This window comes from Ranitomeya imitator, chromosome 3 (assembly GCF_032444005.1).
Source record: "Ranitomeya imitator isolate aRanImi1 chromosome 3, aRanImi1.pri, whole genome shotgun sequence".
Classification (NCBI taxonomy): Eukaryota; Metazoa; Chordata; class Amphibia; order Anura; family Dendrobatidae; genus Ranitomeya; species Ranitomeya imitator.
In genome coordinates, this window is record NC_091284.1 from 682,589,853 (window position 1) to 682,617,272 (window position 27,420).

General features: G+C 45.6%; 2 protein-coding genes and 2 long non-coding RNA genes across 4 annotated transcripts; 2 read left to right on the plus strand and 2 right to left on the minus strand.

Moving 5' to 3' along the window:
• Positions 1–203: 203 nt before the first annotated feature.
• LOC138670785 (uncharacterized) lies at positions 204–4,459 on the plus strand. The gene is made up of 4 exons (XM_069758433.1): positions 204–445; positions 2,131–2,225; positions 2,303–2,449; positions 3,450–4,459. The coding sequence occupies exons 1-4, from the start codon at positions 311–313 to the stop codon at positions 4,366–4,368; spliced, it is 1,296 nt and encodes a 431-aa protein (XP_069614534.1). The 5' UTR covers positions 204–310; the 3' UTR covers positions 4,369–4,459.
• Positions 4,460–5,255: 796 nt separating this feature from the next.
• Positions 5,256–6,322, minus strand: LOC138672266 (uncharacterized). Its single transcript, XR_011319681.1, has 3 exons — positions 6,257–6,322; positions 6,029–6,179; positions 5,256–5,945 (listed from the first exon to the last, which is right to left on the minus strand). It is a non-coding gene; the product is annotated as an uncharacterized lncRNA (long non-coding RNA).
• A 1,138-nt stretch (positions 6,323–7,460) lies between these two features.
• LOC138670786 (uncharacterized) lies at positions 7,461–11,685 on the plus strand. Its single transcript, XM_069758434.1, has 4 exons — positions 7,461–7,681; positions 9,359–9,453; positions 9,531–9,677; positions 10,676–11,685. The coding sequence occupies exons 1-4, from the start codon at positions 7,547–7,549 to the stop codon at positions 11,592–11,594; spliced, it is 1,296 nt and encodes a 431-aa protein (XP_069614535.1). The 5' UTR covers positions 7,461–7,546; the 3' UTR covers positions 11,595–11,685.
• Positions 11,686–12,481: 796 nt separating this feature from the next.
• LOC138672267 (uncharacterized) lies at positions 12,482–13,549 on the minus strand. Its single transcript, XR_011319682.1, has 3 exons — positions 13,483–13,549; positions 13,255–13,405; positions 12,482–13,171 (listed from the first exon to the last, which is right to left on the minus strand). It is a non-coding gene; the product is annotated as an uncharacterized lncRNA (long non-coding RNA).
• Between the last annotated feature and the right edge of the window lie 13,871 nt (positions 13,550–27,420).

The following is a 27,420-nucleotide window of genomic DNA, read 5'->3' on the forward strand; positions in this document are numbered from 1 at the left end:
TATGTGCACACGATGCAGATTTAGTGCAGAAAAATCTGCTGCAGTTCTGCACTAAATCTGCATCTCCTGGCAGAATCTGCAGGTGCGTTTTTGATGCGTTTTTGATGCGTTTTTCAGTGCAGTTTTTGGTGCAGATTTGAAGTGCGTTTTTTGTGCGTTTTTTGAGCGTTTTTTCATGCAGTTTTGTAAGCGTTTTTTAAAGCTAAATTAATAAAGTTAAAAAAAAAAAAAATTGTCCATGTCATGATGTCATTTCCTAGTCCAACCTCCGTTTTGTTAAAGCCATAACCAATTTCTGACAGGCTTCACCATGAGTGCTGGTAATGAAGAACGTAGCCCACCGCATACAGAACAGCATGTTGAAACGTCTGTCCGGATACGCAGGCCACAGCGCCTCCAGATGCTTGGGGTTTTACTGGAGTATCTGAATCAGCAAAGATTGCAGGTAAGGCTTCAGTTGTTTGGCGTCAGTCAGCTCCGACATAGTGACGGATCGACGGATCCGTCACAATTGTTGAGAAAACGGTTTTAAGGCTACGTTCACATTAGCGTTTTGCGTGTTTGCGTCGGGCGACGCAGCGGCGACGCATGCGTCATGCGCCCCAATATTTAACATGGGGGACGCATGGACATGCGTTGTGCTGCGTTGTGCGATGCATGCGGTTTTTTTGCCGCAAGCGTCGGGCGCAGAAAACGCAACAAGTTGCATTTTTCTTGCGTCCAAATTTCGGCAAAAAACGACGCATGCGTCGCAAAACGCAGCGTTTTTGCGTGCGTTTTGGTGCGTTTTTATTTGCGTTGTGCGTTGTGTCGCCGACACAGCGGCGCACAACGCAAATGTGAACATAGCCTAACTGATCCGTTTTTTAGACGGATCAGATACTTGGGGGTTGTCTGGGAAAAGTATCTACTTTTTGGAGTATGGACAATTGAAAAAGCGGATTGGGGAGACGGATCTGCCGAAATGACGGTCGCGATGGATCCGTCGCCCATAGGCGGCCATTCTATTGAATGGCGGACGCGACTGATCCATCGTGAACCGCCATTTCGGCACAGACAAAAAACGTAATGTCCGTCAATGTCTAGATGACGTACGCCAAATCTCGATGGATCCGTCACATGATGGATGAAACGGACGACCATCTGCCACAATCCGTCGCTAATGTATGTCTATGGGAAAATAGTGGATCCGTCAAAAAAAATAGCAGATCCTATTTGAGGAAAATGGCGGTTTCAGACTGACGCCAAAAGACTGAAGTGTGAAAGAGGCCTAAGCTACTTTCACATTTCCGGCTTTTGGCAAGCGTTGCAATGCTTCGTTCTGTGGAAAAAACGCATCCTGCAATGTTGCTCGCAGGAGGCGTTTTTTCACCATAGACTTGTATTACCGACGCATCGCTACGTATGGACACATGTTCCACATGTTGTGCACTGGATGCATTGGTATTCAAGGGAACAGTTTTTCATACGTCGGGTCCTGCAATAAAGTGCACAGACGCTACTGGAACTACAGCCCCTCCTCCCTCGGACTTAAATATGGGCTGCAGATGTGTTGAAATACTGCGTCTGCTGCCCACGTTGCACAGATTTTGCACAACATGCGTCAGTACGTTGCGCTGACGCTTCGCGACAGCCGTGTACTGACGGATGTGTGAAAGAAGCCTTGGCTACTTGCACATTTCCTTTTTTTTTTACCCCTCACAATGCGTCCTTTTGGGAAGAAAATGCATCCTGCAAATGTGCTCGCAGGATGCGTTTCTTTACCATAGACTTGTATTGCCGATAGATCGTGATGTATGGCCACACGTTGCGTCCGTCGTGCACTGGATGTGTCGGGTTTTGGCAGACCGTTTTCTTTGAAAAATGTTCAAGGGAACTATTTTCTGTCCGTTACATCCACTGTTTCACACTGCGCATGCCTAGCAGGAAATATCGCTCTCACACTATTTCCTCACACAGCAGTCTGGTGGAAATGTGAAAGCGCACACTTCCGTCCGTACATTGTGCCGATGATTTGTGACGGTCAACTACCAACGGAAATGTGAAAGTAGCAGCTACACCATGTGTACAATAATATTACAGCTCTCTTTTTTTGACTGTGTTGTGCAGTAACGCATATTTTTCCTACAGTCGCAGACCAGAAGAAGAAAAATGTGGGTACACCCAATAGTGGAAGAAAGAACTATGAAGGGACATTTTCATGTTCTATATCAAGATTTGAGGAGGTAAGTTTTTCTTATGTGAAATGATTTTCTGTAAATTTATCCATGTCTGACTGAACCTTTTTACTCCTTTTTTCCAGATATCAAGATAAATTCACAGCGTTTTGTAGGCTGAGCATACCAGCTTTTGATCAACTTCTTTCGGTAGTCCGTGCTGAGCTGACATACGAGGACACTGTGATGCGGAAGTCCATCTCTGCTGAGGAAAGGCTGCTCATCACCTTGCGGTAAGTATTTTTGAATTTTTTGTTTTGTCTGTCATAAGTCATCTTTGACACGTCAATGTCTCCGGTACGTATGGTGAAAGTTTTCCCATGTCCTGGAGACACTGACAGATGACCATTTAAAGGGAACCTGTCCCCCCAAAATCAACGCCGAGCTAAGGCCACCAGCATCAGGGGCTTATCTACATCATTCTTGAATGCTGTAGGTAAGCCCCTGATGCTGGTGGTCTTACCTCACCCTCGATTTTGGTGGGGACAAGTTCCCTTTGAAGGCTGGGATCACACATACGCGATATACGTCCGAGTCTTGCCGGTGAAATCCCACCTCTGGCACCGGCACTCATGAGCGGAGCGTGCAGCTCCATGTGTTGCTATGCGGGTGCACGCTCCGCTCTGGAGTCCAGACGCAAGAGGAGTAATTTCACCTGTGAGACTCGGTCATATCTTGCTGTGTGTGTGATCCCGGTCCAATGTTTGGGTGTACGCACAGGTCAGCTAGGTGTTATGTACATTTTTGGTTTTGTTTTGTTTTTAGATTTTCCGGTCGCATGGTACACAAACACATACACACATGGATGGCCACTACGAAAGAAAAGTGATGTTTAACAGCGGAAGGTGATGAAGAGGATCGCGTAATTCTCCCCGGCTCAGCACACAAACTCTTTATCACCTGCTGCTGGTTACCAGCGCTTTTCTTCTTCCTTGGTGGCCATCCATGTGTTACAAATGTCTGACACATTGACACACCTGTACACAGATATCAGTGGTCAATTAGTACTTACCGTTAGTATTGTGACATGTGAAGCAAACCTGTCAGTAGTTTTTGCTGCTATAGAACATGTTGAACACCGACCAATCTACTGCATTGAAGTGTGACTGGGGAGGCAGCATTGGAAGATATTCTTGAAAAATCTGAAAGGCGGTGACATAGCGGCCATAACTGCTGACAGGTTTCCTTTGACAAGAGGGTGACATTACTAATAATCTTTTCTTTTCCTTTCAGATTTTTGGCCACAGGAGAGAGCTATACATCCCTGCACCTCCAATTTAGGGTTGGTAAATCTACCATCTCTCAAATTGTGAGGTGCACATGTACCGTCATCTGGCAGAAGTTGCAGCCCATGGTGATGCCTTCCCCAACCGAGGAGACTTGGCTGCAGGTTGCAGCAGGCTTTCAGTCTGTGGCCAATTTCCCAAACTGCATAGGTGCAGTCGATGGTAAACATGTAAGGGTTCAGCAGCCACCACGATCAGGATCACGCTTCTTTAACTATAAGAAGTATTTTTCTGTGGTCCTGATGACGGTGGCTGATGCCCATTACAAATTTGTTGCCATTGAAGTTGGTGCCTATGGTAGTACTGGGGATTCTCGGGTGTTGCGAACGTCACAGATTGGGATGCAAATTCTTCAAGATGGCGGAACGCTCCCAGCCCCAAGACCTTTGCCGGGTTCCATACATCCAGTGCCCTTTGTGATGGTATCGGATGAGGCCTTTGCTTTAACGACTAACCTGCTGCGCCCATACCCACGAAGGGGACTGGATGCCCGACGGAGGATTTTTAATTATCGGCTGAGTCGTGCACGAAGATATGTGGAATGCACCTTTGGGATCATGAGTAGTCAGTGGAGGATCTTTCACACACCCATCCAGCTGGATACTGACACCGTTGACACTGTGATTAAGGCTTGCTGTGTACTCCACAACTATGCTCGTGACTACAGCATTGACATAGATGTGGAGCACCAGCAGCCTGTATTTAATCCAGTGGTCAACGTGGGTCTGGGAAGACCATCCAGCTCCGGTGTGTGTGTGAGAGAAACCTTCACTGACTACTTTATGAGTCCAGAAGGTGCCGTGCACTGGCAATACTCCTGTGTCGGTGATGTGCAGCCGGACCAGCAGAGGATGGACGAAAACTAACTAACCCGAACACTGAAAATTAAATTGAAGACAAAGAAACATTTTACACTTTTTATGGGAAAAAAATTTGTATTTTCTTTTAAATTATTAAAAAACGTAGTAATATTACTATTTTGTGCTTTATTTCGAATTATACGTTATTTTTTTCATTTCAGTCTAATTATGAGTAATGGGGAAAAGAGATAATGTAATACTGAGGGACAATTGCTGTGTGTGTGTGGTCCCGTGAACAGATTGCTACCATAGTGACTTCATCAGGGCCCAGTCATTAATTGTAGGCCAAGAAAGATATGTTTTTCGTCGTATATTCTATAGGTCAAAGAAATGTCATTGTAGAATAAAGAAAAGGCAAATTGTAGGGAGTTTAGTAAATACAGTTTTAAAAATACGCTATGGGATGGTGAAAATTCTTAAATAAATCATAAAAAAGGTATGAAAAAAGTAGTCATTGCTTTGTTAAACTTCATTCTTTTATTAATTATTTTTTAACTAAATCACAATTTTATAGAACGAGCTGATTTTCAGACAAAACTTGTCGGGTATGGGTATTAAAACAAAAAAATTGTGTGACAGAATATAATGGAACATCATTATTGTAACATACAATACAGTCCAGCAAGAAAAAAAAATGAGCGGTACTGCCCCTACCACTCGGGTCTCTACTGGACCAATTTCAGGTGAAAAAAATGTATAACTAGAGGCCACTCTCCAAAAACCGTATTCACATGGGACTTTGGGTGCTCTTCCGAAAAAATAGTCTATTGACCACAACTTCTTGAGAAGAGAAAAATGGAGGCACTCACCAGTCTTCCACAAAGATTCCTTTATTATTATTATTGTGAGCAGCTCACACGAGCTTCGGCTCCCGCTATCCCCGCCATGAATTTTATCTGGAGTTGGTGTTAATAAAGGAATCTTTGTGGAAGACTGGTGAGTGCCTCCATTTTTCTCTTCTCAAGAAATTATTGTAACATAGTATACTCTGGGCCAAATAGAAAGTGGTCAGAGTTGGTATCAGCATAGTACTGGCTGGTAGGCCGGTGATACCGTTGGTCATGCTGCAGTGGCGGTGTTGGTGTTGGTGGTGGTGGTGGAGGTCTCACACTCCGTGTGATACCTGTTACAATGTCCGCTAGGGGGGCAATCGGTGCAGGTTCCTCGAACGCGTCCAAAAGGGCATGGACAGAGCTCATAAATTTGCTCAGTCTTTCCGGTGCCAATAACCGTGCCTTGTTGGCTATAGTAGACCCAAAAAGATCAAGATAATCCTCTTTGGCAGATTTGTTCAGAAGATCAATGGTCTCATTGACCCTTTTTGTGGTTTTATCTTCTTTTTTTTTGTTTAATTTTTTTTGGGGGGTGGGACGGTTATTGGCACCGGAACAACAGAGGTTCCTTGGGTTATTGGCACATCACTTTGGTCAGCCGAAGATGCTGAACTGGAACATATTCCCGAAGTGCCTGCGACAACAGGGATAGAGTCTGTTGAACCCAAAACAGATGTGTCATCTGCTGACTCTGATGTATCTTGTGTTGAGTCCTCTACGGGGTCAGGAGCTTGAACGTTCCCTTCAGTGCTGTGAAAAAAAAGGAATTTTTAAGTTTGATACATTACATTATATTCATCATTACTGCATTCACGTTATTGTTAACAAATTACCTCCTCAAAGTCCTGCTGGTGATCAAGAAACTTAGCTCCTCATACAGGCTCAAGTTCCCTTTGACCGGGGAAGACCCGCTTTTGGACTGGCTGCTCAGAATTTTTTGGAAGCGGTCTCGCACTGAGCGCCACCGCTGTTTGACCTCTTTACCTAAAACAATAAAATAATATGATCATTACATTCCCTTGAAAAAAATTTTTTATGCAAGGTGTAAAAATAATACTTACTAATTTGCTGCTGCAGGGTACTGTTGTAGCCATCATAATGCGGATAGAGGTCACGTACAATCCTCATGTCATGGCATGTCCCTTATCTATAATGGATAACAAAATGTAATTAAAAACCTTCCTCAGATTAAAAAAAGGACTAATCAAAAAATTTTTTTTTAGACATTGTAGACACACCGACATGTGAGATATATATATATATATATATATATATATTATAAATACATGTGTAGACCCATAGAGAGAGCGCAGGGCGGATATTAACCACAAGATGTAGCATGGTTCAGGAAACCCCCCGGAATCATAACCCAAAAAAAACGATCCGGTGGAAAAAAACGGATCCTGCAAATGTGCTCGCAGGATTTGTTTTTTACCCATAAACTTGTAGGCTACTTTCACACAAGCATTTTTTTCAATACATTGCAATGCGTCGTTTACGGGAAAAAACGCATCCTGCAAAGTTTTCTGCAGGATGCGTTTTTGCCCCATAGACTAACATTGGCGACGCATTGACACACAATGTTGTGGCGGTCCGTGGCTGGAATCAATGGTGGCGCCATGTTGCGTTTGGAGACCCCTGATGTGCCTAAACAGTGGAAACCCCTCAATTCTACCTCCAACACTAACCCCCCCACACCCCTAACCCTAATCCCAACTGTAGCCATAACCCTAATCACAACCCTAATTCCAACCCTAACCCTAAGGCTATGTGCCCACGTTGCGAATTTGTGTGAGATTTTTCAGCATCATTTTTGAAAAATCCGCGGGTAAAAGGCACTGCGTTTTACCTGCGGATTTCCAGTGTTTTTTGTGCGGATTTCACCTGCGGATTCCTATTGAGGAACAGGTGTAAAACGCTGCGGAATCCGCACAAAGAATTGACATGCTGCGGAAAATACAACGCAGCGTTTCCGCATGGTATTTTCCGCACCATGGGCACAGCGGATTTGGTTTTTCATGTTTACATGGTACTGTAAGGGTATGTGCACACGATGCAGATTTAGTGCAGAAAAATCTGCTGCAGTTCTGCACTAAATCTGCATCTCCTGGCAGAATCTGCAGGTGCGTTTTTGATGCGTTTTTGATGCGTTTTTCAGTGCAGTTTTTGGTGCAGATTTGAAGTGCGTTTTTTGTGCGTTTTTTGAGCGTTTTTTCATGCAGTTTTGTAAGCGTTTTTTAAAGCTAAATTAATAAAGTTAAAAAAAAAAAAAATTGTCCATGTCATGATGTCATTTCCTAGTCCAACCTCCGTTTTGTTAAAGCCATAACCAATTTCTGACAGGCTTCACCATGAGTGCTGGTAATGAAGAACGTAGCCCACCGCATACAGAACAGCATGTTGAAACGTCTGTCCGGATACGCAGGCCACAGCGCCTCCAGATGCTTGGGGTTTTACTGGAGTATCTGAATCAGCAAAGATTGCAGGTAAGGCTTCAGTTGTTTGGCGTCAGTCAGCTCCGACATAGTGACGGATCGACGGATCCGTCACAATTGTTGAGAAAACGGTTTTAAGGCTACGTTCACATTAGCGTTTTGCGTGTTTGCGTCGGGCGACGCAGCAGCGACGCATGCGTCATGCGCCCCAATATTTAACATGGGGGACGCATGGACATGCGTTGTGCGATGCATGCGGTTTTTTTTGCCGCAAGCGTCGGGCGCAGAAAACGCAACAAGTTGCATTTTTCTTGCGTCCAAATTTCGGCAAAAAACGACGCATGCGTCGCAAAACGCAGCGTTTTTGCGTGCGTTTTGGTGCGTTTTTATTTGCGTTGTGCGTTGTGTCGCCGACACAGCGGCGCACAACGCAAATGTGAACATAGCCTAACTGATCCGTTTTTTAGACGGATCAGATACTTGGGGGTTGTCTGGGAAAAGTATCTACTTTTTGGAGTATGGACAATTGAAAAAGCGGATTGGGGAGACGGATCTGCCGAAATGACGGTCGCGATGGATCCGTCGCCCATAGGCGGCCATTCTATTGAATGGCGGACGCGACTGATCCATCGTGAACCGCCATTTCGGCACAGACAAAAAACGTAATGTCCGTCAATGTCTAGATGACGTACGCCAAATCTCGATGGATCCGTCACATGATGGATGAAACGGACGACCATCTGCCACAATCCGTCGCTAATGTATGTCTATGGGAAAATAGTGGATCCGTCAAAAAAAATAGCAGATCCTATTTGAGGAAAATGGCGGTTTCAGACTGACGCCAAAAGACTGAAGTGTGAAAGAGGCCTAAGCTACTTTCACATTTCCGGCTTTTGGCAAGCGTTGCAATGCTTCGTTCTGTGGAAAAAACGCATCCTGCAATGTTGCTCGCAGGAGGCGTTTTTTCACCATAGACTTGTATTACCGACGCATCGCTACGTATGGACACATGTTCCACATGTTGTGCACTGGATGCATTGGTATTCAAGGGAACAGTTTTTCATACGTCGGGTCCTGCAATAAAGTGCACAGACGCTACTGGAACTACAGCCCCTCCTCCCTCGGACTTAAATATGGGCTGCAGATGTGTTGAAATACTGCGTCTGCTGCCCACGTTGCACAGATTTTGCACAACATGCGTCAGTACGTTGCGCTGACGCTTAGCGACAGCCGCGTACTGACGGATGTGTGAAAGAAGCCTTGGCTACTTGCACATTTCCTTTTTTTTTTTACCCCTCACAATGCGTCCTTTTGGGAAGAAAATGCATCCTGCAAATGTGCTCGCAGGATGCGTTTCTTTACCATAGACTTGTATTGCCGATAGATCGTGATGTATGGCCACACGTTGCGTCCGTCGTGCACTGGATGTGTCGGGTTTTGGCAGACCGTTTTCTTTGAAAAATGTTCAAGGGAACTATTTTCTGTCCGTTACATCCACTGTTTCACACTGCGCATGCCTAGCAGGAAATATCGCTCTCACACTATTTCCTCACACAGCAGTCTGGTGGAAATGTGAAAGCGCACACTTCCGTCCGTACATTGTGCCGATGATTTGTGACGGTCAACTACCAACGGAAATGTGAAAGTAGCAGCTACACCATGTGTACAATAATATTACAGCTCTCTTTTTTTGACTGTGTTGTGCAGTAACGCATATTTTTCCTACAGTCGCAGACCAGAAGAAGAAAAATGTGGGTACACCCAATAGTGGAAGAAAGAACTATGAAGGGACATTTTCATGTTCTATATCAAGATTTGAGGAGGTAAGTTTTTCTTATGTGAAATGATTTTCTGTAAATTTATCCATGTCTGACTGAACCTTTTTACTCCTTTTTTCCAGATATCAAGATAAATTCACAGCGTTTTGTAGGCTGAGCATACCAGCTTTTGATCAACTTCTTTCGGTAGTCCGTGCTGAGCTGACATACGAGGACACTGTGATGCGGAAGTCCATCTCTGCTGAGGAAAGGCTGCTCATCACCTTGCGGTAAGTATTTTTGAATTTTTTGTTTTGTCTGTCATAAGTCATCTTTGACACGTCAATGTCTCCGGTACGTATGGTGAAAGTTTTCCCATGTCCTGGAGACACTGACAGATGACCATTTAAAGGGAACCTGTCCCCCCAAAATCAACGCCGAGCTAAGGCCACCAGCATCAGGGGCTTATCTACATCATTCTTGAATGCTGTAGGTAAGCCCCTGATGCTGGTGGTCTTACCTCACCCTCGATTTTGGTGGGGACAAGTTCCCTTTGAAGGCTGGGATCACACATACGCGATATACGTCCGAGTCTTGCCGGTGAAATCCCACCTCTGGCACCGGCACTCATGAGCGGAGCGTGCAGCTCCAGGTGTTGCTATGCGGGTGCACGCTCCGCTCTGGAGTCCAGACGCAAGAGGAGTAATTTCACCTGTGAGACTCGGTCATATCTTGCTGTGTGTGTGATCCCGGTCCAATGTTTGGGTGTACGCACAGGTCAGCTAGGTGTTATGTACATTTTTGGTTTTGTTTTGTTTTTAGATTTTCCGGTCGCATGGTACACAAACACATACACACATGGATGGCCACTACGAAAGAAAAGTGATGTTTAACAGCGGAAGGTGATGAAGAGGATCGCGTAATTCTCCCCGGCTCAGCACACAAACTCTTTATCACCTGCTGCTGGTTACCAGCGCTTTTCTTCTTCCTTGGTGGCCATCCATGTGTTACAAATGTCTGACACATTGACACACCTGTACACATATCAGTGGTCAATTAGTACTTACCGTTAGTATTGTGACATGTGAAGCAAACCTGTCAGTAGTTTTTGCTGCTATAGAACATGTTGAACACCGACCAATCTACTGCATTGAAGTGTGACTGGGGAGGCAGCATTGGAAGATATTCTTGAAAAATCTGAAAGGCGGTGACATAGCGGCCATAACTGCTGACAGGTTTCCTTTGACAAGAGGGTGACATTACTAATAATCTTTTCTTTTCCTTTCAGATTTTTGGCCACAGGAGAGAGCTATACATCCCTGCACCTCCAATTTAGGGTTGGTAAATCTACCATCTCTCAAATTGTGAGGTGCACATGTACCGTCATCTGGCAGAAGTTGCAGCCCATGGTGATGCCTTCCCCAACCGAGGAGACTTGGCTGCAGGTTGCAGCAGGCTTTCAGTCTGTGGCCAATTTCCCAAACTGCATAGGTGCAGTCGATGGTAAACATGTAAGGGTTCAGCAGCCACCACGATCAGGATCACGCTTCTTTAACTATAAGAAGTATTTTTCTGTGGTCCTGATGACGGTGGCTGATGCCCATTACAAATTTGTTGCCATTGAAGTTGGTGCCTATGGTAGTACTGGGGATTCTCGGGTGTTGCGAACGTCACAGATTGGGATGCAAATTCTTCAAGATGGCGGAACGCTCCCAGCCCCAAGACCTTTGCCGGGTTCCATACATCCAGTGCCCTTTGTGATGGTATCGGATGAGGCCTTTGCTTTAACGACTAACCTGCTGCGCCCATACCCACGAAGGGGACTGGATGCCCGACGGAGGATTTTTAATTATCGGCTGAGTCGTGCACGAAGATATGTGGAATGCACCTTTGGGATCATGAGTAGTCAGTGGAGGATCTTTCACACACCCATCCAGCTGGATACTGACACCGTTGACACTGTGATTAAGGCTTGCTGTGTACTCCACAACTATGCTCGTGACTACAGCATTGACATAGATGTGGAGCACCAGCAGCCTGTATTTAATCCAGTGGTCAACGTGGGTCTGGGAAGACCATCCAGCTCCGGTGTGTGTGTGAGAGAAACCTTCACTGACTACTTTATGAGTCCAGAAGGTGCCGTGCACTGGCAATACTCCTGTGTCGGTGATGTGCAGCCGGACCAGCAGAGGATGGACGAAAACTAACTAACCCGAACACTGAAAATTAAATTGAAGACAAAGAAACATTTTACACTTTTTATGGGAAAAAAATTTGTATTTTCTTTTAAATTATTAAAAAACGTAGTAATATTACTATTTTGTGCTTTATTTCGAATTATACGTTATTTTTTTCATTTCAGTCTAATTATGAGTAATGGGGAAAAGAGATAATGTAATACTGAGGGACAATTGCTGTGTGTGTGTGGTCCCGTGAACAGATTGCTACCATAGTGACTTCATCAGGGCCCAGTCATTAATTGTAGGCCAAGAAAGATATGTTTTTCGTCGTATATTCTATAGGTCAAAGAAATGTCATTGTAGAATAAAGAAAAGGCAAATTGTAGGGAGTTTAGTAAATACAGTTTTAAAAATACGCTATGGGATGGTGAAAATTCTTAAATAAATCATAAAAAAGGTATGAAAAAAGTAGTCATTGCTTTGTTAAACTTCATTCTTTTATTAATTATTTTTTAACTAAATCACAATTTTATAGAACGAGCTGATTTTCAGACAAAACTTGTCGGGTATGGGTATTAAAACAAAAAAATTGTGTGACAGAATATAATGGAACATCATTATTGTAACATACAATACAGTCCAGCAAGAAAAAAAAATGAGCGGTACTGCCCCTACCACTCGGGTCTCTACTGGACCAATTTCAGGTGAAAAAAATGTATAACTAGAGGCCACTCTCCAAAAACCGTATTCACATGGGACTTTGGGTGCTCTTCCGAAAAAATAGTCTATTGACCACAACTTCTTGAGAAGAGAAAAATGGAGGCACTCACCAGTCTTCCACAAAGATTCCTTTATTATTATTATTGTGAGCAGCTCACACGAGCTTCGGCTCCCGCTATCCCCGCCATGAATTTTATCTGGAGTTGGTGTTAATAAAGGAATCTTTGTGGAAGACTGGTGAGTGCCTCCATTTTTCTCTTCTCAAGAAATTATTGTAACATAGTATACTCTGGGCCAAATAGAAAGTGGTCAGAGTTGGTATCAGCATAGTACTGGCTGGTAGGCCGGTGATACCGTTGGTCATGCTGCAGTGGCGGTGTTGGTGTTGGTGGTGGTGGTGGAGGTCTCACACTCCGTGTGATACCTGTTACAATGTCCGCTAGGGGGGCAATCGGTGCAGGTTCCTCGAACGCGTCCAAAAGGGCATGGACAGAGCTCATAAATTTGCTCAGTCTTTCCGGTGCCAATAACCGTGCCTTGTTGGCTATAGTAGACCCAAAAAGATCAAGATAATCCTCTTTGGCAGATTTGTTCAGAAGATCAATGGTCTCATTGACCCTTTTTGTGGTTTTATCTTCTTTTTTTTTGTTTAATTTTTTTTGGGGGGTGGGACGGTTATTGGCACCGGAACAACAGAGGTTCCTTGGGTTATTGGCACATCACTTTGGTCAGCCGAAGATGCTGAACTGGAACATATTCCCGAAGTGCCTGCGACAACAGGGATAGAGTCTGTTGAACCCAAAACAGATGTGTCATCTGCTGACTCTGATGTATCTTGTGTTGAGTCCTCTACGGGGTCAGGAGCTTGAACGTTCCCTTCAGTGCTGTGAAAAAAAAGGAATTTTTAAGTTTGATACATTACATTATATTCATCATTACTGCATTCACGTTATTGTTAACAAATTACCTCCTCAAAGTCCTGCTGGTGATCAAGAAACTTAGCTCCTCATACAGGCTCAAGTTCCCTTTGACCGGGGAAGACCCGCTTTTGGACTGGCTGCTCAGAATTTTTTGGAAGCGGTCTCGCACTGAGCGCCACCGCTGTTTGACCTCTTTACCTAAAACAATAAAATAATATGATCATTACATTCCCTTGAAAAAATTTTTTTATGCAAGGTGTAAAAATAATACTTACTAATTTGCTGCTGCAGGGTACTGTTGTAGCCATCATAATGCGGATAGAGGTCACGTACAATCCTCATGTCATGGCATGTCCCTTATCTATAATGGATAACAAAATGTAATTAAAAACCTTCCTCAGATTAAAAAAAGGACTAATCAAAAAATTTTTTTTTAGACATTGTAGACACACCGACATGTGAGATATATATATATATATATATATATATATATATATATATATATATATATATATATATATATTATAAATACATGTGTAGACCCATAGAGAGAGCGCAGGGCGGATATTAACCACAAGATGTAGCATGGTTCAGGAAACCCCCCGGAATCATAACCCAAAAAAAACGATCCGGTGGAAAAAAACGGATCCTGCAAATGTGCTCGCAGGATTTGTTTTTTACCCATAAACTTGTAGGCTACTTTCACACAAGCATTTTTTTCAATACATTGCAATGCGTCGTTTACGGGAAAAAACGCATCCTGCAAAGTTTTCTGCAGGATGCGTTTTTGCCCCATAGACTAACATTGGCGACGCATTGACACACAATGTTGTGGCGGTCCGTGGCTGGAATCAATGGTGGCGCCATGTTGCGTTTGGAGACCCGTGATGTGCCTAAACAGTGGAAACCCCTCAATTCTACCTCCAACACTAACCCCCCCACACCCCTAACCCTAATCCCAACTGTAGCCATAACCCTAATCACAACCCTAATTCCAACCCTAACCCTAAGGCTATGTGCCCACGTTGCGAATTTGTGTGAGATTTTTCAGCATCATTTTTGAAAAATCCGCGGGTAAAAGGCACTGCGTTTTACCTGTGGATTTACCGTGGATTTCCAGTATTTTTTGTGCGGATTTCACCTGCGGATTCCTATTGAGGAACAGGTGTAAAACGCTGCTGAATCCGCACAAAGAATTGTCATGCTGCGGAAAATACAACGCAGCGTTTCCGCACGGTATTTTCAGCACCATGGGCACAGCGGATTTGGTTTTCCATAGGTTTACATGGAACTGTAAATCTGATGTAACTCTGCTGCGCAGCCAAATCCGCACCGTGTGCATATAGCGTAAAGGTATGTGCACACACTGCGGAAAACGCTGCGGATCCGCAGCAGTTTCCCATGAGTTTACAGTTCAATGTAAACCTATGGAAAACAAATATCGCTGTGCACATGCTGCAGAAAAACTGCACGGAAACGCAGCAGTTTACATTCCGCAGCATGTCACTTCTTTCTGCGGATTCCGCAGCGGTTTTACAACTGCTCCAATAGAAAATCGCAGTTGTAAAACTGCAGTGAAATGTGCAGAAAAACCGCGGTAAATCCGCCATAAATCCGCAGCGGTTTAGCACTACGGATTTATCAAATCCGCAGCGGAAAAATCCGCAGAGGACCAGAATATGTGTGCACATACCCTAACCCGAGCCATAACCCTAGCCCTAACCCTAGCCCTAACCCTAGCGCTAACCCTAGCCCTAACCCTAGCCCTAACCCTAGCCCTACCCCTAGCCATAACCCTAGCCATAACCCTAGCCATAACCCTAACCCTAATCCTAGCCCTAACCCTAGCCCTAACCCTAGCCCTAACCCTAGCCCTAACCCTAGCCCTAATCCTAGCCCTAACCCTAGCCCTAACCCTAATCCTAGCCCTAATCCTAGCCCTAACCCTAGCCCTAACCCTAGCCATAACCCTAACCCTAGCCCTAACCCTACCCATAACCCTAGCCCTAACCATAACCCTAACCCTAACCCTAGTGGGGAAAAAAAAAAAAATTCTTTATTTTTTTTATTGTTCCTACATATGGGGGTGACAAAGGGGGGGGGTCATTTACTATTTTTTTATTTTGATCACTGAGATAGATTATATCTCAGTGATCAAAATGCACTTTGGAACGAATCTGCCGGCCATTTTGGAAGATGGCGGCGCCCAGGGAGAAGACGGACGGACCCCGGGAGGAAGGAACGGTAAGCATGATGAGGTGGGGGGGCACGGGGGGGAGCGGAGCGCGGGGGGGTGGATCGGAGCGCGGGGGGGGTGGTGGATCGGAGCGCGGGGGGGGGTGATCGGGCACCGGGGGGTGGATCGGAGCACGGGGGGGTGGATCGGATCACGGGGGGGTGATTGGAGCACGGGGGGGGGGTGGATCAGATCACAGGGGGGTGATTGGAGCACGGGGGTGAACGGACAAGAGCACGGGGGGAGCGGAGCACAGGACGGAGGGGAGCCGGAGCAGTGTACCGGAAGCTTGGGGGGGATCGGTGGGGTGGGGGCACATGTTATATGTTGTGTTTGTGTTTTTAACCCATTGTAGTCAGTCGCCTGACGATGGGACAACTCTCCCATCATCACATTTCGATGGGAGAAGTAGTCCCACCCGACGAATGACTACAATGAGTCACTACTGACAGAGAGACAGACACACAGACCGACACACACACACAGACCGACACACACACAGACACTACATACCATTTCCACCATGCGCTTCACATCGATCCCCATCCGACGGTACGACTCCATTTTCACTACACTCCGCCCACACACTTCCTCCACATCACTGACGTCACTTCCGTCTGCTGCGGTTTTGACACCCAAATCCGCATAAAATCTGCAGATGGTTATTACATCTGCAGTTTTTATGCGGATTTGACCCACAAAATGGGAGCCTATGGGTGCAGAAACGCTGCAGAACTGCACAAAAGAAGTGACATGCACTTCTTTGAAATCTGCAGCGTTTCTGCACGGATTTTTCTGCACCATGTGCACAGCTTTTTTTATTTTCTATTGATTTTCATTGAATTGTCACTCACAGTGCAGTTCTGCAGCGTTTCTGCTGCAGAAAAAAACGCTGCAGAACTGCACTAAATCTGCATCGTGTGCACATACCCTTAGAATTAGGCTATGTGCACACGGTGCGGATTTGGCTGCGGATTCGCAGCAGTGTTCCATCAGGTTTGGTATGTGCACACGCTGCGGAAAACGCTGCGGATCCGCAGCAGTTTCCCATGAGTTTACAGTTCAATGTAAACCTACGGGAAACAAAAATCGCTGTACACATGCTGCGGAAAAACTGCACGGAAACGCAGCGGTTTACAATCTGCAGCATGTCACTTCTTTGTGCAGATTCCGCAGCGGTTTTACAACTGCTCCAATAGAAAATCGCAATTGTAAAACTGCAGTGAAATGCGCAGAAAAAAACGCGGTAAATCTGCCATAAATCCGCAGCGGTTTAGCACTGCGGATTTATCAAATCCGCAGCGGAAAAATCCGCAGAGGACCAGAATACGTGTGCACATACCGAAACCCTAACCCTAGCCCTACCCCTAACCCTAACCCTACCTCTAACCCTATTCTAACATTAGTGGAAAAAAATTTTTTATTTTTTTATTGTCCCTACCTATGGGGGTGACAAAGGGGGGGGGGTCATTTATTATTTTTTTTTATTTTGATCACTGAGATATAATCTATCTCAGTGATCAAAATGCACTTTGGAACGAATCTGCCGGCCGGCAGATTCGGCTGGCGCACTGCGCATGCGCCCGCCATTTTGGAAGATGGCGGCGCCCAGGGAGCAGACGGACGGAGCCCGGCAGGATCGGTAAGTATGATGGGGTGGGGGGGGGCACGGGGGGGGGGGAATCGGAGCATGGGGGGGGGAATCAGAGCGCGGCAGGCGTGGAACGGAGCACGGGGGCGTGGAACGGAGCACGGGGGGGCTGGAACGGAGCACGGGGGGGTGGAACGGAGCACGGGGGGGTGGAACGGAGCACGGGGGGGGGTGGAACGGAGCACGGGGGGGTGGATCGGAGTGCAGTGGGGGTGATTGGAGCACGGGGGGGTGATTGGAGCACGGGGGAGCGGAGCACTGGACGGAGGGGAGCCGGAGCAGTGTACCGGCCAGAACGGAGGGCTGGGGGGGCGATCGGTGGGGTGGGGGCACATTAGTATTTCCAGCCATGGCCGATGATATTTCAGCATCGGCCATGGCTGGATTGTAATATTTCACCCGTTATAATAGGTGAAATATTACAAATCGCTCTGATTGGCAGTTTCACTTTCAACAGCCAATCAGAGCGATCGTAGCCACGAGGGGGTGAAGCCACCCCCCCGGGCTAAACTACCACTCCCCCTGTCCCTGCAGATCGGGTGAAATGGGAGTTAACCCTTTCACCGGATCTGCAGGGACGCAATCTTTCCATGCCACATAGGCGTCATGGGTCGGATTGGCACCGACTTTCATGACGCCTACGTGGCGTCATGGGTCGGGAAGGGGTTAAAAAAAGAAAAAAAAAGAAAAAAGGACTGTTTTAAAATAGAGTCCTGACTAGGGTTGATCGATCACCCTAAAAATCGGATCGGAAAGGATCGGTCCGATCACACTTGAAAATCGGAAATCGGGAATTCCGATCCTCATTGAAGTCACTGGGGATAAAAAAAAAAAAAAAAAAAAAAAATCGGAATTCCTAAAACACCTATTTTACATTGTGTTTTCTAAATGACTAAAAACGCTAAAATAACATGTAGAATTTGTAATCGGAGGCAGCGGAGCCAGAGAAACCAAATAATAATGGGCACAAGTACTGTTTTTAGTATGAACTGGGCACATCCAGTTTGGGAGGGGGGAAGAGTGTGGGCGGAGACTGCGTGTCTGTGTGTGCGGGCGGGGTCTGTGCGGGCCTGCGCGGGCTGCCGGGGGGGTCAATGCGGGCCTCTCGGGGGGTCTGTGGGGGCCTCTCGGGGGTCTGTGCGGGCCTCTCGGGGGTCTGTGCAGCCATCGTCCAATGGGACTACATGTCCCATCGGGCTATGCCTGCTACAATGACAGTGATTGACACATTAGCCAATGATGGGACAGTAGAAGTCCCATCATCCGGCTAATGTGAATGTAAAATAAAAAATCCACAAACATACATACTACATACATACAACATAATACTTACATATTACATACATCATACTACATACATACAACATACTACATACATGCATACATTACATACAATACATACATATAATATACAGTACATATAACAAAGTACTCACTATCACTTGTCACTTTGATCCCCGAAGCCAGTGTCACCTGTAAAAAATATTAAAATAACAAACAATATACTCCCTGATCCACAGAAATCCAAGAGAGTCCCACGACCATCTCCCGTGGAGAGCAGCAGCATCAGCTGATGCGACCGCTCTCTAGGGGCTCCAGGAATACAATGACGGGAGGGAGGTATCCTTCCGCACTGTATTTCTCCGCCACTGTAAAAAAATAGTCCCTAGTCTCACTTTTGGCACTGCTGTGTGAGAAAGTTCCCACGCAGTAATGGCATAAAGTGAGACCAGTGAACTACAGTAACCTCTCAGTAATGCACTGCAGGAGCCAATGTCTAAGTGCCAGAATTGGCGCCATTTCTGGGGCGGCTGCAGACACTGTATTTGTAGCGGGGGGGTGGCCAATAACCATGGCCTCTCTCTAGGCTATGAATATCAGCCCGCAGCCGTCGGCGTAGCCTTTCTGGCTATAAAATATAGGGGGACCCCACGTCATTTTTTGGGGGGGCTCCCCCTATTTTAATAGCCATGACAGAAAAACGACTGGCACATCCATATACAAAAAAATCCTGTAGGATCCGGCCTGACGGAAACAAACTGATGTGTGAAAATATATCCATCCACATCTATCCATCAGGAAGGATCCGGCGAATTTTTGAAAAAACGGATCCGTTGCAAATAGTGAAAAACTGATGCAACTGATCCTTTTTTTTTTTTTTTAGAGAGAGAATGAAAGATGTGCATGATTTCAATGGCAAAAATGCATGAAAAACCGGATTCGGAGGCCTTATTCATCATTTCAGATCTCAGTTTCATACATTTTTCGCCGGATCCATCGCTGTTCGTTTTTCGCCAGACAGAAAAAACGTTCTTCTGTACGTTTTCTCCGTCCGCCTGAAACAGCTTTTCTGAAGGATCCGGCAAAAAACGGATGAAACGTGTGGCCATTAGGCGTAGTCCGGCGCTAATACAACTCTGAGAAAAAAACGGATCCGGCGGAAAAAAAGAGGATCCTTTTTTTTAAAATTCGCAGGATTGTGCCTGACGGCAAAAACCTGATGTTTGAAAGCAGCCAGATACAGTACAGACCAAAAGTTTGGACACTCCTTATTTAAAGATTTTTCAGTATTTTCATGACTATGAAAATTGTAAATTCACACTGATGGCATCAAAACTATGAATTAACACATGTGGAATTATATACTTAACAAAAAAGTGTGAAACAACTGAAAATATGTCTTATAGTCTAGGTTCTTCAAAGTAGCTACCTTTTGCTTTGATTACTGCTTTGCACACTCTTGGCATTCTCTTGATGAGCTTCAAGAGGTAGTCACCGGGAATGGTCTTCATCAATCTTGAAGGAGTTCCCAGAGATGCTTAGCACTTGTTGGCCCTTTTGCCTTCACTCTGCGGTCCAGCTCACCCCAAACCATCTTGATTGGGTTCAGGTCTGGTGACTGTGGAGGCCAGGTCATCTGACGTGGCACCTCACCACTCTCCTTCTTGGTCAAATAGCCCTTACACAGCCTGGATGTGTGTTTGGAGTCATTGTCATGTTGAAAAATAAATCATGGTCCAACTAAACACAAACCTGATGGAATAGCATGCCGCTGCAAGATGCCGTGGTAGCCATGCCGGTACAGTATGCCTTCAATTTTGAATAAATCCCAAACAGTGTCACCAGCAAAGCACCCCCACACATCACACCTCCTCCATGCATCACGGTGGGAACCAGGCATGTAGAGTCCATCCGTTCACCTTTTCTGCGTCGCACAAAGACACGGTGGTTGAAAGATCTCAAATTTGGACTCATCAGACCAAAGCACAGATTTCCACTGGTCTAATGTCCATTCCTTGTGTTTTTTAGCCCAAAAAAGTCTCTTCTGCTTGTTGCCTGTCCTTAGCAGTGGTTTCCTAGCAGCTATTTTACCATGAAGGCCTGCTGCACAAAGTCTCCTCTTAACAGTTGTTGTAGAGATGTGTCTGCTGCTAGAACTCTGTGTGGCATTGACCTGGTCTGCAATCTGAGCTGCTGCTAACCTGCGATTTCTGAGGCTGGTGACTCGGATAAAGGGGTTAATGTCACCTTGCTATTGTAAGCTGACATTAAGCCGGGTTAATAATGGAGAGGCATCAATAAGACGCCTATCCATTATTAATCCTAGAGTAGTGAAAGAGTTAAAAACAAAATAAAGACACAGCCAGAAACACCGGATTACGTACCGGTAATGCTCTTTTATAGAGCCACGACAGCACCCACTTGAGAGAGGGGATCCGCCCCTAGGAACAGGAAACCCTATGGAGAGAATAAAAGGGGCGGTCCCCCTCGCTCCCACAGTTGGGTTTACAGAGATCGCGAGGAACCGCCCACCAGACTTTAGTAGGTCATTCAATATCATCATTTATAATTAGTTAACTTAAACATGGCTAACTATAAGAACCAAACACCCTTAACCGTGCTTATAAATAAAAACCTATAAGGGTGGGAAGTGAAGGGGTGCTGTCGTGGCTCTATAAAAGAGCATTACCGGTACGTAATCCGGTGTTTTCTCTTCGCCACGACAGCACCCACTTGAGAGACTTTCAGAGATAGTCATTTGGGAGGGATCACCGTGTTAAGGACTGATCTACCGAAGGACAAGTCAGATGAGGCAGATAGATCTAATCTATAGTGATTATAGAAGGTAGTAGGTGAAGACCAGGTTGCGGCCTTACATATCTGTTCTAACGGAACCTCCGCTCGTTCAGCCCAGGATGATGCAATCGCCCGGGTGGAATGTGCTCTTACGGTCTCAGGCGGATTCTCCCCTTTGGATGAATAGGCCAGACATATTGCATCTCGAATCCACCGAGATAAAGTACCCTTCGTAATTCCAGCTCCTTTTCTATGACCCTGGAATGAAACAAAGAGAGCCCTGCTCTTCCTCCAGGCGCTAGTCCTATCCAAATAGGCTAATATGGCTCTGCTCACATCTAATGTGTGGTATCTTTGTTCTTCCTGACTTGTAGGGTTATCATAGAAGGAGGGAAGGTACATTTCTTGTGTTCTATGAAATTTAGTGCATACTTTGGGTAAGTATGAAGGGTCTGTTTTGAGGACAACTCTGTCTGGGAAGACTGACATAAAGGGAGGATCTATCGATAGTGCCTGTATGTCACTTACTCTTCTTGCTGACACTAAGGCGACGAGAAGAGCTGTCTTGAGGGAGACATGTTTTATGTGAGCTGAATGTAGAGGCTCAAAGGGGTGATCTGTAAGAGCTTCGAGAACTAAATTAACATCCCAAGGTGGTACATGGGGAGTTCGAACTGTTTCTGACCTCTGGCATGCTGCAACAAATCTGGCTACCCACTTATTACCTGCGATATCAAGACCATATAAAGCCCCCAGCGCAGAGATGTGTACTTTTAAGGTACTGACTGCCAGACCTAGATCGCGCCCTTTTTGAAGAAATTCTAGAATCATGGGAATGTGAATTTCGTTTGACAGGGCCGTTGGGTAGAGGTTTAGAAATTTTTTCTACACTCTTGCATAGATGGAGGTAGTGGACTTTTTCCTACTTAGTAGTAGAGTGTCAATCACTTTGTTTGAGAACCCCCTCATCTTTAGCAGCTGCCTCTCAAGTTCCAGGCTGTTAACCGTAGACCCTTCACCCGAGGGTGGTTGAAGGGGCCCTGGAAGAGAAGATCCCGATCCTCCGGGAGGATCCAAGGTCTGAGATTGACATGGCTCTCAGCCAGGAAAACCATGGCCTCTTGGGCCAGAATGGAGCAATTAGGATCACGTTTGCTCTGTCCTCCCTTATCTTCCTGATCAGTCGGAAGTAGTATCAGCGGGGGAAAGGCATATGCCTTCTTGAATACCCATGGTACCTGTAGGGCGTCGAAGATATCTGGATTGTCAGATCGGAACAATGATGCGAATTTTTTGACTTGCCTGTTTTGTCTTGTCGCAAAGAGATCTATTTCGGGAGTGCCCCACTTTTTTATTATCATACAAAAGATACGACGATTTAGAACCCACTCTCCTTGATGGAGAGTGTGGCGACTGAGGAAATCTGCTCTCGAATTGTCGATTCCTCTTACATGTAGCGCTGATATGGACAGGAGGTGTTCCTCTGCCATGGCTAGAATATCGTTGGCTATAGACATGAGTCCTTCCGATCTTGTTCCTCCTTGGTGGTTTATATAGGCTACTGCTGTCATGTTGTCTGAGAAGACTCTTGTATGTGTTCCGTGTAGCTGCGGAAGAAATTCAGATAAGGCATGATAAACAGCCTTCAGCTCTTTTTTATTAGAAGAATCATCTGATTCTGTAGGAGACCACAGACCTTGCACTATTTGATCTTCTAAATATGCTCCCCACCCACTAGGACTGGCGTCAGTGAAAACAGTTTTCGATGGTTTTACCACCCAGGGGACCCCACTGGAAAGATGGTTCGGATTTAACCACCAAGTGAGAGATTGCATCACGTCTGTCGTTAAGGAAATACGAGAATCTAATCGGCCAAGTAACCTTTCTTCCTCACGAAGTATTGTATACTGCAATTTCCTACTATGGAATTGGGCCCACGGAACAGCTGGAATACAGGAAGAGAAGGAACCAAGAAGGGACATACCTTCTCTCAGGGAAATTAGAGGGTGGTTAATCACTGATTGTACTTTGTTTATGATTGCTATTTGTTTTGACTCGGGAAGAAAGCACATTTGATTTGTAGAGTCTAGAATAATTCCTAAAAATCTTTGCTCAGTTGTGGGGGACAATCTAGATTTTTCCCAATTCACTAACCACCCTAACCCCTGTAAGGATGAAATTGAATCAGACACGCGTTGATGACATTGAGAAAGAGAGTTCCCGACTATCAATAGGTCATCCAAATAAGGTATTATGAGTATCTTTTAACCTCAAATATGACATTACCTCTGACATCAGTTTTGTGAAAACTCTAGGGGCTATTGATAGTCCAAAGGGCATTGATGTGTATTGATAATGCCGTATCTGACCTTTGACCATAACTGCCACCCGTAGACATTGTTGATGCTCTCTGAAGATTGGCAGATGATAGTATGCATCTTTAAGGTCAAGAACTGCCATGAAGCAATGGGGAAACAGAAGCTTGACAGCTGACCGAATGGATTCCATTTTAAACGTTTGGTTCTCTAAGAAGACGTTTAGTCTTTTGAGGTTAATTATTGTTCTATATGATCCGTCAGGTTTTGAAATCAAAAATAAAAGGGAATAAAATCCCCTTCCTTTTTGATGAAAAGGGACTTCCACTAATACTCCTTTGGACAGGAGAGTTATTATTTCCTGTTCTAAGGCCTCTTGTTGTGAAGGTGAACCTAAGGAAGTCAAACAAAACGAGTCCGGCGGAACTTGAGAAAATCTTAGTTTTAGGCCTGTAGTTATAAGGCTAGTTGCCCATGAATTAGAGGTTATTGCCAGCCATTGTGTGGAGAAGAAGAACAACCTACCACCAACAGGTAGATCTGTCCTAGCGGGGTTTATCTTCAGGTTTGAAGGGGCATTTTCCGAAGAAGGCTCCCTTCTGCTTAAAGTCCTTATTAGCCCAACGGTCCTGGTTTTTATAGTCCCGTCTTCTGTTGAACATGGGCTTTCGGAATGCTCTCCTATAAGATGGAAGATAAGTTATTGGGGAACCCTTTCTTCCTCTCACCCGCTTTGGTAAGAATGTCATCCAACTGAGCACCAAATAGGTACTCACCTTGGCAGGGCAGACCACATAACTTGGATTTTGTTTGTGGATCGCCTTTCCACCCCTTTAGCCACAAGGTGCGGCGAGCCGCGTTGGTTAGGCCTGCTGATTTGGCTGCCAGCCGGATGGAATCAGCCGAAGAATCTGCCAAAAAGGCAGTAGCTCCTCTAATTAACGGAATGGATGACACGAGTTTATTGCGGGAAAGGCCACCTTTTAAGCCTTCTTCCAGATCATTCAACCAAACCATCAGGGACCTAGCAGTACATGTGGCCGAGATAGCTGGTTTAAAGGCTCCTGTACAGGATTCCCAAGCTCTTTTTAAAAGGGAATCTGCTTTCCGATCGAGCGGGTCTTGCAGGGATCCTGAATCTTCAACAGGCAATAAAGATTTCTTAGAAGTGGATGCCACTGCCGCATCTACTTTTGGGGCTTTTACCCATTTGGAGAAATCCTCGTCATTAAAGGGATAGCGACGTTTTGAGGAAGACGGCAACCCTCTTTGCCCCTGGCTTTCCCACTCTTTTTTAACTAACTCCTTTATTGCTGGAATAATAGGAAATGAAGGTCTCTTTTTCTCGGACAGGCCAGCAAACATCACGTCCTGTGGTGTTTTAAGGGTCTTAGTATCTTCTATACCCATGGTGTTACGTACTGATCTGACTAAATTGTCAATGCTTTCTGTAGGGAAACATGTATCCTGTTCACCCTCCGAGGATATAACCTCTTGGGAACTGTCCGACTCTTTATCCTCAACCTCAGATGACTGTTCAGATATAGGAGAGCTGTATTTCTTCCTACTTCCAGGAATTTTATCCGAGTTTCGAAAGGCTCGCAACTCCTCTCTTATCATACTACGTATATCATCTGACCTTACTGAAGACTCCTCTCGTAAGGTGGATTCGATGCAAGACTGGCATAACTTTTTTAAGTAGGTATCCGGGAGCGGCTGAGAGCATAAGGCACATTGCTTATGTTTTGATTTCCCTGTTCTTTTAACCTAGGGAATTAGACGAAAGAGGGAGTATAATCAGCTTAGAATAGGGTAGACATACACTCACCCCTGAAGCTGTCATAATACCGGCTGGAGAGGAGGAGACGGAGGCACAGATGGAGGAACCGACCGGTCCGATCTCTTTTCCCTGGTGCTCTTGGAGGATGATCTGCGGCTGCTAGTCCGGCTTCCTGGTGTGACAGCGTTAACCTCAGAAGAAGGCAACGTTGTCTCTTGAGGAGATGCCATGATGGACGCCGGGAATCAGCGCCGGCGTCCTTTTGTTATGGGGGCCGCCATCTTCTTCCTGCCGCACCCGGAAGTGACCACTACATCCGGGTTGCGGCTCTGCTGTGCGCGCCTGCGCTCCCACCCAGCGATCGCGCAGGCGCCGTCCTCCTCCTCTATCACCCCGGAAGTTGTAGTAATACTTCCGGGGGAGAATTCCTGGGCCCCATGCTGCCTGTGCGCCACCCGAGGCTGGCGTCACAGGATCTTACCCCAGCGGTCCGGCCCGCAGGTCTGCTGGATGCCTCTCCGTGAGCCAGGCGACTCCCCGATCCTGGCCTCACGGTACTTGCCAGCAGAGGGAGGAAGCTGAGACAGGACCCCCGACGCTGCTTCCAGCTCTGGAGCCCTTGCCGTCCCTATTCAGGTAAACCGCGCAAGCGGCGTCCAGGCTGGGAATCCTCTTCTCTCCAGGTCTCCCGTAGGAACAGGAAACCAACTGTGGGAGCGAGGGGGACCGCCCCTTTTATTCTCTCCGTAGGGTTTCCTGTTCCTAGGGGCGGATCCCCTCTCTCAAGTGGGTGCTGTCGTGGCGAAGAGAAAAAAAGTATTATTCTTAATTTAACCATATTTCAGCGCCTGCAAAAAACGTAAAATAATAAACTGTATACTCCCTGTCCGACGCAGTCCAATTAATAACGAGTGTCCCACGACAATCTCCCCTATAGAACAGTGACATCGGGTGATGTCACTGCTCTATAGGACCTCCAGTGACATACTGACAGGAGACAATGGCTCCTGCAGTGCATCACTGAGAGGTTACTGTAGTTCACTTATCTCACTTTATGCCATTGCTGCGTGGGAACTTTCTCACACAGCAGCGCCAAAAGTGAGACTAGACTATTTTTTACAGTGGTGGAGGAATACAGTGTGGAAGGATACATCCCTCCCGTCATTGTATTCCTGGAGCCCCTAGAGAGCGGTCGCATCAGCTGATGCTGCTGTTCTCCATGGGAGATCGTCGTGGGACACTCGTGGATTTCTGCGGATCAGGGAGTATTTTGTTTGTTATTTTAATATTTTTTACAGGTGACACTGGCTTCGGGGATCAAAGTAACAAGTGATGGTGAGTATGTACTCTATGTTATATGTACTGTATGTTATATGTATGCATTGTATTTAACGTATGAATGTATTGTATGTAGTATGTATGCAGTATGTTGTATGTATGTAGTATGTATGTAGTATGTATGTAGTATGTATGCATGTATGTTGTATGTAGTATGTAAGTATGTGGTTTTTTTTTTACATTCAACACATTAGCCGGATGATGGGACTACTACTGTCCCATCATTGGCTAATGTGTCAATCAGTGTCATTGTAGCAGGCACAGCCCGATGAGACTGTAGTCCCATCGGACGATGCCTGCACACACACACAAAGAACCCAGAGAGGCCCACACAGACCCCCGACAGGCCCGCACAGACCAACACTTCATAGGCTCTTCATTGGGTGGTTCATGTGTCAATCACAAGCAGTGTGCAAAAAAAAAAAAAAAAAAAAAAGCACTTCCGATCGGAATCAGGATTTGGAATTCCGATCATAGTGAAAATCGGTATAATTCCGATTTTACATGATCGGATCGAGCAACCCTAGTCCTGACCTCAATCCCATTGAAAAATCTTTAGGGTGAGCTGAAATCTGCCATTGGGAAAAATAACCCTGAAAACATTCAAGAGCTTGAACAAACTGCAAAGTAAGAGTGGGAGAAAATACCAGCTGAGAGGTGCAAGAAGCTTATAGATGGCTACAAGAAATGTTTGGAGGATGTCATCAATGCCAAAGGGTGTGCAACCAAGTATTACTTAGGGGTGCTGTTTATTTTGTTTCTTCTTTGAAATTGCAACATGCAAGTTGAAAAACAATGTTTAATTGTTGTATTACT

Bases quoted from the DNA above. Each gene is read 5' to 3' on its own strand.
- LOC138670785 (XM_069758433.1), top strand. From the start codon at position 311: ATGAGTGCTGGTAATGAAGAACGTAGCCCACCGCATACAGAACAGCAT. The intron at 446-2,130 runs GTAAGGCTTCAG...TTTTTCCTACAG, and splicing joins TGAATCAGCAAAGATTGCAG to TCGCAGACCAGAAGAAGAAA. The intron at 2,226-2,302 runs GTAAGTTTTTCT...CCTTTTTTCCAG, and splicing joins CTATATCAAGATTTGAGGAG to ATATCAAGATAAATTCACAG.
- LOC138670786 (XM_069758434.1), top strand. From the start codon at position 7,547: ATGAGTGCTGGTAATGAAGAACGTAGCCCACCGCATACAGAACAGCAT. The intron at 9,454-9,530 runs GTAAGTTTTTCT...CCTTTTTTCCAG, and splicing joins CTATATCAAGATTTGAGGAG to ATATCAAGATAAATTCACAG. The intron at 9,678-10,675 runs GTAAGTATTTTT...TTTTCCTTTCAG, and splicing joins AGGCTGCTCATCACCTTGCG to ATTTTTGGCCACAGGAGAGA.